Source organism: Oncorhynchus masou, chromosome 6, assembly GCF_036934945.1.
Source record: "Oncorhynchus masou masou isolate Uvic2021 chromosome 6, UVic_Omas_1.1, whole genome shotgun sequence".
NCBI lineage: Eukaryota > Metazoa > Chordata > Actinopteri > Salmoniformes > Salmonidae > Oncorhynchus > Oncorhynchus masou.
Genome location: NC_088217.1, coordinates 2137268 through 2151428, shown reverse-complemented (window position 1 = coordinate 2151428; position 14161 = coordinate 2137268). Strand labels below are relative to the sequence as shown.

At 43.6% G+C, this 14161-nt stretch overlaps 1 protein-coding gene across 4 annotated transcripts in view; it reads left to right on the top strand.

Moving 5' to 3' along the window:
• phf2 (PHD finger protein 2) overlaps positions 1-14161 on the top strand; it is a 131443-nt gene that overhangs the window by 106273 nt on the left and 11009 nt on the right. For all 4 annotated transcript variants that reach the window (XM_064967381.1, XM_064967380.1, XM_064967379.1 and 1 more), the window contains exon 19: positions 4851-4943. In XM_064967381.1, coding sequence (XP_064823453.1) covers positions 4851-4943 — 93 coding nt within the window. The remainder of the gene's footprint in view (positions 1-4850; positions 4944-14161) is intronic.

Sequence of the window (14161 nt, the reverse complement as noted above, 5' to 3'; positions counted from 1 at the left end):
ACTGTGTTTCTAGCTAAGACGGTGGTTATACAGCTTGTGACTGAAGCTGACTGTGTTTCTAGCTGAAACAGTGGTTATATGGCCTGTGACTGAAGCTGTGTTTCTAGCTGAGACAGTGGTTTTATGGCCTGTGACTGAAGCTGTGTTTCTAGCTGAGACAGTGGTTATATGGCCTGTGACTGAAGCTGTGTTTCTAGCTGAGACAGTGGTTATACGGCCTGTGACTGAAGCTGTGTTTCTAGCTGAGACAGTGGTTATACGGCCTGTGACTGAAGCTGTGTTTCTAGCTGAGACGGTGGTTATATGGCCTGTGACTGAAGCTGACTGTGTTTCTAGCTGAGACAGTGGTTATACAGCCTGTGACTGAAGCTGTGTTTCTAGCTGAGACGGTGGTTATATGGCCTGTGACTGAAGCTGTGTTTCTAGCTGAGACAGTGGTTATATGGCCTGTGACTGAAGCTGTGTTTCTAGCTGAGAGAGTGGTTATATGGCCTCTGACTGAAGCTGTGTTTCTAGCTGAGACAGTGGTTATATGGCCTGTGACTGGAGCTGACTGTGTTTCTAGCTGAGACAGTGGTTATATGGCCTGTGACTGAAGCTGTGTTTCTAGCTGAGACAGTAGTTATATGGCGTGTGACTGAAGCTGTGTTTCTAGCTGAGACAGTGGTTATATGGCCTGTGACTGGAGCTGACTGTGTTTCTAGCTGAGACAGTGATTATATGGCCTGTGACTGAAGCTGTGTTTCTAGCTGAGACAGTGGTTATATGGCCTGTGACTGAAGCTGACTGTGTTTCTAGCTGAGACAGTGGTTATACAGCTTGTGACTGAAGCTGTGTTTCTAGCTGAGACAGTGGTTTTATGGCCTGTGACTGAAGCTGTGTTTCTCGCTGAGACAGTGGTTATATGGCCTGTGACTGAAGCTGTGTTTCTAGCTGAGACAGTGGTTATATGGCCTGTGACTGAAGCTGTGTTTCTAGCTGAGACAGTGGTTATACAGCTTGTGACTGAAGCTGTGTTTCTTGCTGAGACAGTGGTTATACAGCTTGTGACATGAAGCTGTGTTTCTAGCTGAGACAGTGGTTATATGGCCTGTGACTGAAGCTGTGTTTCTAGCTGAGACGGTGGTTATATGACCTGTGACTGAAGCTGACTGTGTTTCTAGCTGAGACGGTGGTTATATGGCCTGTGACTGAAGCTGACTGTGTTTCTAGCTGAGACAGTGGTTTTATGGCCTGTGACTGAAGCTGTGTTTCTAGCTGAGACAGTGGTTTTATGGCCTGTGACTGAAGCTGTGTTTCTAGCTGAGACAGTGGTTATATGGCCTGTGACTGAAGCTGTGTTTCTAGCTGAGATGGTGGTTATACAGCTTGTGACTGAAGCTGACTGTGTTTCTAGCTGAGACGGTGGTTTTATGGCCTGTGACTGAAGCTGTGTTTCTAGCTGAGACGGTGGTTATATGGCCTGTGACTGAAGCTGACTGTGTTTCTAGCTGAGACAGTGGTTTTATGGCCTGTGACTGAAGCTGTGTTTCTAGCTGAGACAGTGGTTTTATGGCCTGTGACTGAAGCTGTGTTTCTAGCTGAGACAGTGGTTATATGGCCTGTGACTGAAGCTGTGTTTCTAGCTGAGACAGTGGTTTTATGGCCTGTGACTGAAGCTGTGTTTCTAGCTGAGACGGTGGTTATATGGCCTGTGACTGAAGCTGACTGTGTTTCTAGCTGAGACAGTGGTTATATGGCCTGTGACTGAAGCTGACTGTGTTTCTAGCTGAGACAGTGGTTATATGGCCTGTGACTGAAGCTGTGTTTCTAGCTGAGACAGTGGTTATATGGCCTGTGACTGAAGCTGTGTTTCTCGCTGAGACAGTGGTTATATGGCCTGTGACTGAAGCTGACTGTGTTTCTAGCTGAGACGGTGGTTATATGGCTTGTGACTGAAGCTGACTGTGTTTCTAGCTGAGACGGTGGTTATATGGCCTGTGACTGAAGCTGTGTTTCTAGCTGAGACAGTGGTTTTATGGCCTGTGACTGAAGCTGTGTTTCTAGCTGAGACAGTGGTTATATGGCCTGTGACTGAAGCTGTGTTTCTAGCTGAAACAGTGGTTATGTGGCCTGTGACTGAAGCTGTGTTTCTAGCTGAGACAGTGGTTATATGGCCTGTGACTGCAGAGTTGTGCGTTTCCTTTACGCTTCCCTCCACTCTCATCTGCCAGCAGGTGTCATTAAAACAGATTGACCTCTGTTGTATTAACATGTGGCTGCCTCAATCTAATTTAAGCCAGGATATTTTAATTAAAACTAGATTACAGAGATATGTGTTTAGGTTTCTCTACCTCCTTTACAAAATCTCCGCCTTCAAGTTGTGTCTTCCAGAAAGGGTTCCCTGTGAGGCCTGTCCAACAACGACACCACTGCCCCTTTTAGCCTTTTCATCTCCCATCATCATCATCACTTAAATCTGTTGTTTTAATTACTTTCAGAATCCCACAACTCTAATTAGTCATTAGTGGCACGAACATTCTCATTCTTGAACCCCCCCTAGAACCCCCCGAATTCTATTACCACCAGTCCTAGTTCTAGCAAGGCAGCGTTCTGTCAGTTCTCACAGACTTCCCCTTCGTCTGTAAACACCTAATTATTTTTTCTCCATCATTTCTGAATCGAAAAGCAAAGTGTGTGCGCTTAACTGTGGTGGTGTTCAAAGAGCTGGGAGGGAGGGAGGGAACAGCTGCTTCACAGCTGTAGAGAGAGAGCAGACATCATCCAGCATGTCAGTGTTAATGCAGGAGAAACCAAATACTGCAGGAATGTGCATCATCATCATCACGTTAGTAATTAGATCGGTTGGCCTCTGCTATGTGACATCATTAGATAGAAACATGGCTCTTTTAGAAAATGGAGAGAAGAAGAGGATGGAAGGACCAGTGGAAATCAAATGCACTGAATTCAACAGGTGTAGTAGACCTTACAGTGAAATGCTGAATACAACAGGTGTAGTAGACCTTACAGTGAAATGCTGAATACAACAGGTGTAGTAGACCTCACAGTGAAATGCTGAATACAACAGGTGTAGTAGACCTTACAGTGAAATGCTGAATACAACAGGTGTAGACCTTACAGTGAAATGCTGAATACAACAGGTGTAGACCTTAACGTAAAATTATTACTTACAAGCCCTTAACCAACAAAGCAGTTTTAAGGAAATTCCTAAATAAAAGTAAGAGATAAGAAAAACAAATAATTAAAGAGCAGCAGTAAATAACAATAGCGATGCTATATACAGGGGGTACCGGTACAGAGTCAATGTGGAGGCTATATACAGGGGGTACCGGTACAGAGTCAATGTGGAGGCTATATACAGGGTGTTACGGTACAGAGTCAATGTGGAGGCTATATACAGGGGGTACCGGTACAGAGTCAATGTGGAGGCTATATACAGGGGGTACCGGTACAGAGTCAATGTGGAGGCTATATACAGGGGGTACCGGTACAGAGTCAATGTGGAGGCTATATACAGGGGCTACAGGTACAGAGTCAATGTGGAGGCTATATACAGGGGGTACCGGTACAGAGTCAATGTGGAGGCTATATACAGGGCTACAGGTACAGAGTCAATGTGGATGCTATATACAGGGGGTACCGGTACAGAGTCAATGTGGAGGCTATATACAGGAGGTACCGGTACAGAGTCAATGTGGAGGCTATATACAAGGTGTTACGGTACAGAGTCAATGTGGAGGCTATATACAGGGGGTACCGGTACAGAGTCAATGTGGAGGCTATATACAAGGTGTTGAGGTACAGAGTCAATGTGGAGGCTATATACAAGGTGTTACGGTACAGAGTCAATGTGGAGGCTATATACAGGGGGTACCGGTACAGAGTCAATGTGGAGACTATATACAGGGGGTACCGGTACAGAGTCAGTGTGGAGGCTATATACAGGGGGTAAAGGTACAGAGTCAATGTGGAGGCTATATACAGGGGGTACCGGTACAGAGTCAATGTGGAGGCTATATACAGGGGGTACCGGAACAGAGTCAATGTGGAGCTATATACAGGGGGTACCGGTACAGTCAATGTGGAGGCTATATACAGGGGGTACCGGTACAGAGTCAATGTGGAGACTATATACAGGGGGTACCGGTACAGAGTCAGTGTGGAGGCTATATACAGGGGGTACCGGTACCAAGTTAGTGTGGAGGCTATATACAGGGGGTAAAGGTACAGAGTCAATGTGGAGGCTATATACAGGGGGTACCGGTACAGAGTCAATGTGGAGGCTATATACAGGGGGTACCGGTACAGAGTCAATGTGGAGGCTAAAAGTCTGGGTAGCCATTTGATTGGAAACTCAGGAGTCTTATAGCTTGGGGGTAGAAGCTGTTTAGACCTCTTGGACGTAGACTTGGCGTTCCTGTACCGCTTGCCGTGCGGTAGCAGAGGGAACAATCTATGAATGGCTGGAGTCTTTAACACTTTTTTGGGCCTTCCTCTGAAGGAATCTTGGCCCCGGTGATGTACTGGGCTCTATGCACTACCATCTGTAGTGCCTTGCGGTTGGAGGCTGAGCAGTTGCCATACCAGGCCGTGATGCAACCAGTCAGGATGCTCTCGATGGTGCAGCTGTAGAACCTTTTGAGGATCTGAGGACCCATGCCAAATCTGTTCAGTCTCCTGAAGGGGAATAGGTTTTGTCGTGCCCTCTTCATGAGTGTCTTGGTGAGCTTTGACCACGTTAGTTTGTTGGTGATGTGGACACCTTGAACTTGAAGCTCTCAGCCAGACAGACAGTGTTGAGCTGTGGGTGTATGAGTGCCGACTAACCTGAGGCTGTGTGTTTGTTCCAGTTTACCCTTCCCTGGAGTCAGAAGAGGATAACCCTGTCTTCAAATCCAGATCCAAGAAGAGGAAAGCTTCAGACACTCCATACAGCCCTACAGGTACACTACACCTGTCTCTAATACTGTATAGATGAAAGGTTCAGACACTATACAGCCCTACAGGTACACTACACCTGTCTCTAATACTGTATAGATGAAAGGTTCAGACACTATACAGCCCTACAGGTACACTACACCTGTCTCTAATACTGTATAGATGGAAGGTTCAGACACTATACAGCCCTACAGGTACACTACACCTGTCTCTAATACTGTATAGGTGAAAGGTTCAGACACTATACAGCCCTACAGGTACACTACACCTGTCTCTAATACTGTATAGATGGAAGGTTCAGACACTATACAGCCCTACAGGTACACTACACCTGTCTCTAATACTGTATAGATGGAAGGTTCAGACACTCTACAGCCCTACAGGTACACTACACCTGTCTCTAATGCTGTATAGATGAAAGGTTTAGACACTATACAGCCCTACAGGTACACTACACCTGTCTCTAATACTGTATAGATGAAAGGTTCAGACACTATACAGCCCTACAGGTACACTACACCTGTCTCTAATACTGTATAGATGGAAGGTTCAGACACTATACAGCCCTACAGGTACACTACACCTGTCTCTAATACTGTATAGATGGAAGGTTCAGACACTATACAGCCCTACAGGTACACTACACCTGTCTCTAATACTGTATAGATGGAAGGTTCAGACACTATACAGCCCTACAGGTACACTACACCTGTCTCTAATACTGTATAGATGAAAGGTTCAGACACTATACAGCCCTACAGGTACACTACACCTGTCTCTAATACTGTATAGATGGAAGGTTCAGACACTATACAGCCCTACAGGTACACTACACCTGTCTCTAATACTGTATAGATGGAAGGTTCAGACACTATACAGCCCTACAGGTACAGTACACCTGTCTCTAATACTGTATAGATGGAAGGTTCAGACACTATACAGCCCTACAGGTACACTACACCTGTCTCTAATACTGTATAGATGGAAGGTTCAGACACTATACAGCCCTACAGGTACACTACACCTGTCTCTAATACTGTATAGATGGAAGGTTCAGACACTCTACAGCCCTACAGGTACACTACACCTGTCTCTAATACTGTATAGATGGAAGGTTCAGACACTATACAGCCCTACAGGTACACTACACCTGTCTCTAATACTGTATAGATGGAAGGTTCAGACACTATACAGCCCTACAGGTACACTACACCTGTCTCTAATACTGTATAGATGGAAGGTTCAGACACTATACAGCCCTACAGGTACACTACACCTGTCTCTAATACTGTATAGGTGAAAGGTTCAGACACTATACAGCCCTACAGGTACACTACACCTGTCTCTAATACTGTATAGATGGAAGGTTCAGACACTATACAGCCCTACAGGTACACTACACCTGTCTCTAATACTGTATAGATGGAAGGTTCAGACACTATACAGCCCTACAGGTACACTACACCTGTCTCTAATACTGTATAGATGGAAGGTTCAGACACTATACAGCCCTACAGGTACACTACACCTGTCTCTAATACTGTATAGATGGAAGGTTCAGACACTATACAGCCCTACAGGTACACTACACCTGTCTCTAATACTGTATAGATGGAAGGTTCAGACACTCTACAGCCCTACAGGTACACTACACCTGTCTCTAATACTGTATAGATGGAAGGTTCAGACACTATACAGCCCTACAGGTACACTACACCTGTCTCTAATACTGTATAGATGGAAGGTTCAGACACTATACAGCCCTACAGGTACACTACACCTGTCTCTAATACTGTATAGGTGAAAGGTTCAGACACTATACAGCCCTACAGGTACACTACACCTGTCTCTAATACTGTATAGGTGAAAGGTTCAGACACTATACAGCCCTACAGGTACACTACACCTGTCTCTAATACTGTATAGGTGAAAGGTTCAGACACTATACAGCCCTACAGGTACACTACACCTGTCTCTAATACTGTATAGGTGAAAGGTTCAGACACTATACAGCCCTACAGGTACACTACACCTGTCTCTAATACTGTATAGGTGAAAGGTTCAGACACTATACAGCCCTACAGGTACACTACACCTGTCTCTAATACTGTATAGATGGAAGGTTCAGACACTATACAGCCCTACAGGTACACTACACCTGTCTCTAATACTGTATAGATGAACGGTTCAGACACTATACAGCCCTACAGGTACACTACACCTGTCTCTAATACTGTATAGATGAACGGTTCAGACACTATACAGCCCTACAGGTACACTACACCTGTCTCTAATACTGTATAGATGAACGGTTCAGACACTATACAGCCCTACAGGTACACTACACCTGTCTCTAATACTGTATAGATGGAAGGTTCAGACACTCTACAGCCCTACAGGTACACTACACCTGTCTCTAATACTGTATAGATGAACGGTTCAGACACTATACAGCCCTACAGGTACACTACACCTGTCTCTAATACTGTATAGATGAAAGGTTCAGACACTATACAGCCCTACAGGTACACTACACCTGTCTCTAATACTGTATAGATGAACGGTTCAGACACTATACAGCCCTACAGGTACACTACACCTGTCTCTAATACTGTATAGATGAAAGGTTCAGACACTATACAGCCCTACAGGTACACTACACCTGTCTCTAATACTGTATAGATGGAAGGTTCAGACACTCTACAGCCCTACAGGTACACTACACCTGTCTCTAATACTGTATAGATGGAAGGTTCAGACACTATACAGCCCTACAGGTACACTACACCTGTCTCTAATACTGTATAGGTGGAAGGTTCAGACACTCTACAGCCCTACAGGTACACTACACCTGTCTCTAATACTGTATAGGTGAAAGGTTCAGACACTATACAGCCCTACAGGTACACTACACCTGTCTCTAATACTGTATAGATGGAAGGTTCAGACACTATACAGCCCTACAGGTATACTACACCTGTCTCTAATACTGTATAGATGAAAGGTTCAGACACTATACAGCCCTACAGGTACACTACACCTGTCTCTAATACTGTATAGATGAAAGGTTCAGACACTATACAGCCCTACAGGTACACTACACCTGTCTCTAATACTGTATAGATGGAAGGTTCAGACACTATACAGCCCTACAGGTACACTACACCTGTCTCTAATACTGTATAGATGAAAGGTTCAGACACTATACAGCCCTACAGGTACACTACACCTGTCTCTAATACTGTATAGATGGAAGGTTCAGACACTATACAGCCCTACAGGTACACTACACCTGTCTCTAATACTGTATAGGTGAAAGGTTCAGACACTATACAGCCCTACAGGTATACTACACCTGTCTCTAATACTGTATAGATGGAAGGTTCAGACACTATACAGCCCTACAGGTACACTACACCTGTCTCTAATACTGTATAGATGGAAGGTTCAGACACTATACAGCCCTACAGGTACACTACACCTGTCTCTAATACTGTATAGATGGAAGGTTCAGACACTATACAGCCCTACAGGTACACTACACCTGTCTCTAATACTGTATAGATGGAAGGTTCAGACACTATACAGCCCTACAGGTACACTACACCTGTCTCTAATACTGTATAGGTGGAAGGTTCAGACACTATACAGCCCTACAGGTACACTACACCTGTCTCTAATACTGTATAGGTGGAAGGTTCAGACACTATACAGCCCTACAGGTACACTACACCTGTCTCTAATACTGTATAGATGAAAGGTTCAGACACTATACAGCCCTACAGGTACACTACACCTGTCTCTAATACTGTATAGATGGAAGGTTCAGACACTATACAGCCCTACAGGTACACTACACCTGTCTCTAATACTGTATAGATGGAAGGTTCAGACACTATACAGCCCTACAGGTACACTACACCTGTCTCTAATACTGTATAGATGGAAGGTTCAGACACTATACAGCCCTACAGGTACACTACACCTGTCTCTAATACTGTATAGATGAAAGGTTCAGACACTATACAGCCCTACAGGTACACTACACCTGTCTCTAATACTGTATAGATGGAAGGTTCAGACACTATACAGCCCTACAGGTACACTACACCTGTCTCTAATACTGTATAGGTGAAAGGTTTAGACACTATACAGCCCTACAGGTACACTACACCTGTCTCTAATACTGTATAGATGGAAGGTTCAGACACTATACAGCCCTACAGGTACACTACACCTGTCTCTAATACTGTATAGATGGAAGGTTCAGACACTATACAGCCCTACAGGTACACTACACCTGTCTCTAATACTGTATAGATGGAAGGTTCAGACACTATACAGCCCTACAGGTACACTACACCTGTCTCTAATACTGTATAGATGGAAGGTTCAGACACTATACAGCCCTACAGGTACACTACACCTGTCTCTAATACTGTATAGGTGAAAGGTTCAGACACTCAACAGCCCTACAGGTACACTACACCTGTCTCTAATACTGTATAGGTGAAAGGTTCAGACACTCAACGTCATCATCTTGGTATGTAGTTTGAGAAATCAAATGGAATCGTGTTCACAACTCTGTACAGAAAAGAAACGGACAGATATACTCTATTACAAGGGGGACAGCTTCCACCCTGAGCCGTTAAAAAGAGGACGTCCAAGAGGCCCGTGTTTCAGATTGTGTCATATATGCCACTCCACAGAGAATATCTACAAAAACACAGAGATACGCAACAGGTTTCTAAGAGGAGGCTACTCTCCATAATGTGTGGATGAAGCTCTTAACGTCGCATTACGGGAAACAGATGAACTGCTACCAAAAAGCCCAACGAGGACTAAAGGACACTCTGAAATGTTCACCACCACATAGACTTTAACTCGCGCAAAGACGCTGTCAAGGAAACACTGGCGTGTCTTATCATGGGACCAGCAACAAACACTGGTTTGTTTTATCATGTGACCAGCAACAAACACTGGCTTGTCTTATCATGGGACCAGCAACAAACACTGGCTTGTCTTATCATGGGACCAGCAACAAACACTGGCTTGTTTTATCATGGGACCAGCAACAAACACTGGCTTGTCTTATCATGGGACCAGCAACAAACACTGGCTTGTCTTATCATGGGACCAGCAACAAACACTGGCTTGTCTTATCATGGGACCAGCAACAAACACTGGCTTGTTTTATCATGGGACCAGCAACAAACACTGGCTTGTTTTATCATGGGACCAGCAACAAACACTGGCTTGTTTTATCATGGGACCAGCAACAAACACTGGCTTGTCTTATCATGGGACCAGCAACAAACACTGGCTTGTTTTATCATGGGACAAGCAACAAACACTGGCTTGTTTTATCATGGGACAAGCAACAAACACTGGCTTGTTTTATCATGGGACCAGCAACAAACACTGGCTTGTTTTATCATGGGACAAGCAACAAACACTGGCTTGTTTTATCATGGGACAAGCAACAAACACTGGCTTGTTTTATCATGGGACCAGCAATAAACACTGGCTTGTTTTATCATGGGACCAGCAACAAACACTGGCTTGTTTTATCATGGGACAAGCAACAAACACTGGCTTGTTTTATCATGGGACAAGCAACAAACACTGGCTTGTTTTATCATGGGACCAGCAACAAACACTGGCTTGTCTTATCATGGGACCAGCAACAAACACTGGCTTGTTTTATCATGGGACAAGCAACAAACACTGGCTTGTTTTATCATGGGACAAGCAACAAACACTGGCTTGTTTTATCATGGGACCAGCAACAAACACTGGCTTGTTTTATCATGGGACCAGCAACAAACACTGGCTTGTTTTATCATGGGACCAGCAACAAACACTGGCTTGTTTTATCATGGGACCAGCAACAAACACTGGCTTGTCTTATCATGGGACCAGCAACAAACACTGGCTTGTTTGATCATGGTATCAGCAACAAACACTGGCTTGTTTTATCATGGGACCAGCAATAAACACTGGCTTGTTTTATCATGGGATCAGCAACAAACACTGGCTTGTCTTATCATGGAACTCACCAACTGCCAGCCAAAATGAGCCAGGCTCTTTTACGTCCTCGTCCGAATGGCAGCTATAAATGCAGAGGCAGCACACAGTGCAACAATATGTTGACGTGTATATCTCTGCCACCCACACACAGGAAAACGGTTCCTAATCAATGACATTATTACGTGCTCCACCACCCATGTTATCTACATGATTAAATGTCCATGTGGGCACTGCTATGTAGGTAAAACCTCTTGTTCTCTCAAACAGAGAATTAGTGAACATTAAAGTGAAATCAGGAGAAACGACAGGGATTATCCAGTCGCAGTACATTTCAATGACCTGAAGCAGGACATTCCTGCCTTTAGATTTTGTGGCAGATATCAGACAGGGGAGGTGATATTAATAGTACTCTGAGTTAAAGGGAATGTTTTGGGGATTTTCACCCTCCAGACATTATTTCCTGAATGTCTTAATGATGAAATGCCCATGTATGTTATGTTGTAAATGTGAACATGAATTAATGCCACCACTTCAGCCGACTCTTGAGGTTTTTTTTCCTGCACTGTACCCAATGATTTATGAAAATGGATTTGATAGGTCGATGTCCTCATTGTGGTTTTACAGACTTGTTGAATACGTTTTATGTACACACATTATTTGAGAATGTATGAAATGCACATTGTTAAATTTGGTAACACTTGCCTTGACTTCCCTCGACTCCAACCCCATTAGATTCATTGAACGGACATTATAAACACTCACAAAAGCGAAGGCCTTGAGGCCGACACGTAAAGGTTATAAAAGAGCAGTGATACTATCCAGAGCAGTGATACTATCCAGAGCAGTGATGCTATCCAGAGTAGTGATACTATCCAGAGTAGTGATACTATCCAGAGTAGTGATACTATCCAGAGTAGTGATACTATCCAGAGTAGTGATACTAGCCAGAGTAGTGATACTATCCAGAGCAGTGATACTATCCAGAGCAGTGATACTATCCTGAGTAGTGATACTATCAGAGCAGTGATACTATCCTGAGTACTGATACTATCCAGAGTAGTGATACTATCCAGAGTAGTGATACTATCAGAGCAGTGATACTATCCAGAGCAGTGATACTATCAGAGCAGTGATACTATCCAGAGTAGTGATACTATCCAGAGTAGTGATACTATCCAGAGTAGTGATACTATCCAGAGTAGTGATACCAGCAGTGATACTATCCAGAGTAGTGATACCAGTAGTGATACTATCCAGAGTAATGATACTATCCAGAGCAGTGATACTATCCAGAGTAGTGATACTATCCAGAGCAGTGATACCAGCAGTGATACTATCCAGAGTAGTGATACCAGTAGTGATACTATCCAGAGTAATGATACTATCCAGAGCAGTGATACTATCCAGAGTAGTGATACTATCCAGAGCAGTGATACTATCCAGAGTAGTGATACTATCCAGAGTAATGATACTATCCAGAGCAGTGATACTATCCAGAGTAGTGATACTATCCAGAGTAGTGATACTATCCAGAGTAGTGATACTATCCAGAGTAGTGATACTATCCAGAGTAGTGATACTATCCAGAGCAGTGATGGTATCCAGAGCAGTGATACCAGCAGTGATACTATCCAGAGTAGTGATACTAGCAGTAATACTACCCAGAGTAGTGATACTATCCAGAGTAATGATACTAGCAGTGATACTACCCAGAGTAGTGATACTATCCAGAGCAGTGATACGAGCAGTGATACTATCCAGAGTAGTGATACTATCCAGAGTAGTGATACTATCCAGAGTAGTGATACTATCCAGAGCAGTGATACTATCCAGAGCAGTGATACTATCCAGAGCAGTGATACTATCCAGAGCAGTGATACTATCCAGAGTAGTGATACTATCCAGAGTAGTGATACTATCCAGAGTAGTGATACTATCCAGAGCAGTGATACTATCCAGAGCAGTGATACTATCCAGAGCAGTGATACTATCCTGAGTAGTGATACCATCCAGAGTAGGGATACTATCCAGAGTAGAAATTCTAGTAGTAATACTATCAAGAGCAGTGATACTTTTAGTGATACTATCCAGAGTAGTGATACTATCCAGAGTAGTGATACTATCCAGAGTAGTAATACTATCAGAGCAGTGATACTATCCAGAGTAGTGATACTATCAGAGCAGTGATACTATCCTGAGTACTGATACTATCCAGAGTAGTGATACTATCCAGAGTAGTGATACTATCAGAGCAGTGATACTATCCAGAGCAGTGATACTATCAGAGCAGTGATACTATCCAGAGTACTGATACTATCCAGAGTAGTGATACTATCCAGAGTAGTGATACTATCCAGAGTAGTGAAACTATCCAGAGTAGTGATACTATCCAGAGCAGTGATACTATCCAGAGTAGTGATACTATCCAGAGTAGTGATACTATCCAGAGTAGTGATACTATCAGAGTAGTGATACTATCCAGAGTAGTGATACTATCCAGAGTAGTGATACTATCCAGAGTAGTGATACTATCAGAGCAGTGATACTATCCAGAGTAGTGATACCAGTAGTGATACTATCCAGAGCAGTGATGCTATCCAGAGTAGTGATACTATCCAGAGCAGTGATGCTATCCAGAGTAGTGATACTATCCAGAGTAGTGATACTATTCAGAGTAGTGATACTATCCAGAGTAGTGATACTAGCAGTGATACTATCCAGAGTAGTGATACTAGTAGTGATACTATCCAGAGTAGTGATACTATCCAGAGTAGTGATACTATCCAGAGTAGTGATACTATCCAGAGTAGTGATACTATCCAGAGTAGTGATACTATCCAGAGTAGTGATACTATCCATAGTAGTGATACTATCCATAGTAGTGATACTATCCAGAGCAGTGATACTATCCAGAGCAGTGATACTATCCAGAGCAGTGATACTATCCAGAGCAGTGATACTATCCAGAGTAGTGATACCAGTAGTGAAACTATCCAGAGCAGTGAAACTATCCAGAGTAGTTATACTATCCAGAGCAGTGATACTATCCAGAGCAGTGATACTATCCAGAGTAGTGATACTATCCAGAGCAGTGATACTATCCAGAGTAGTGATACTATCCAGAGTAGAAATTCTAGCAGTGATACTATCCAGAGTAGTGATACTATCCAGAGTATAAATTCTAGCAGTGATA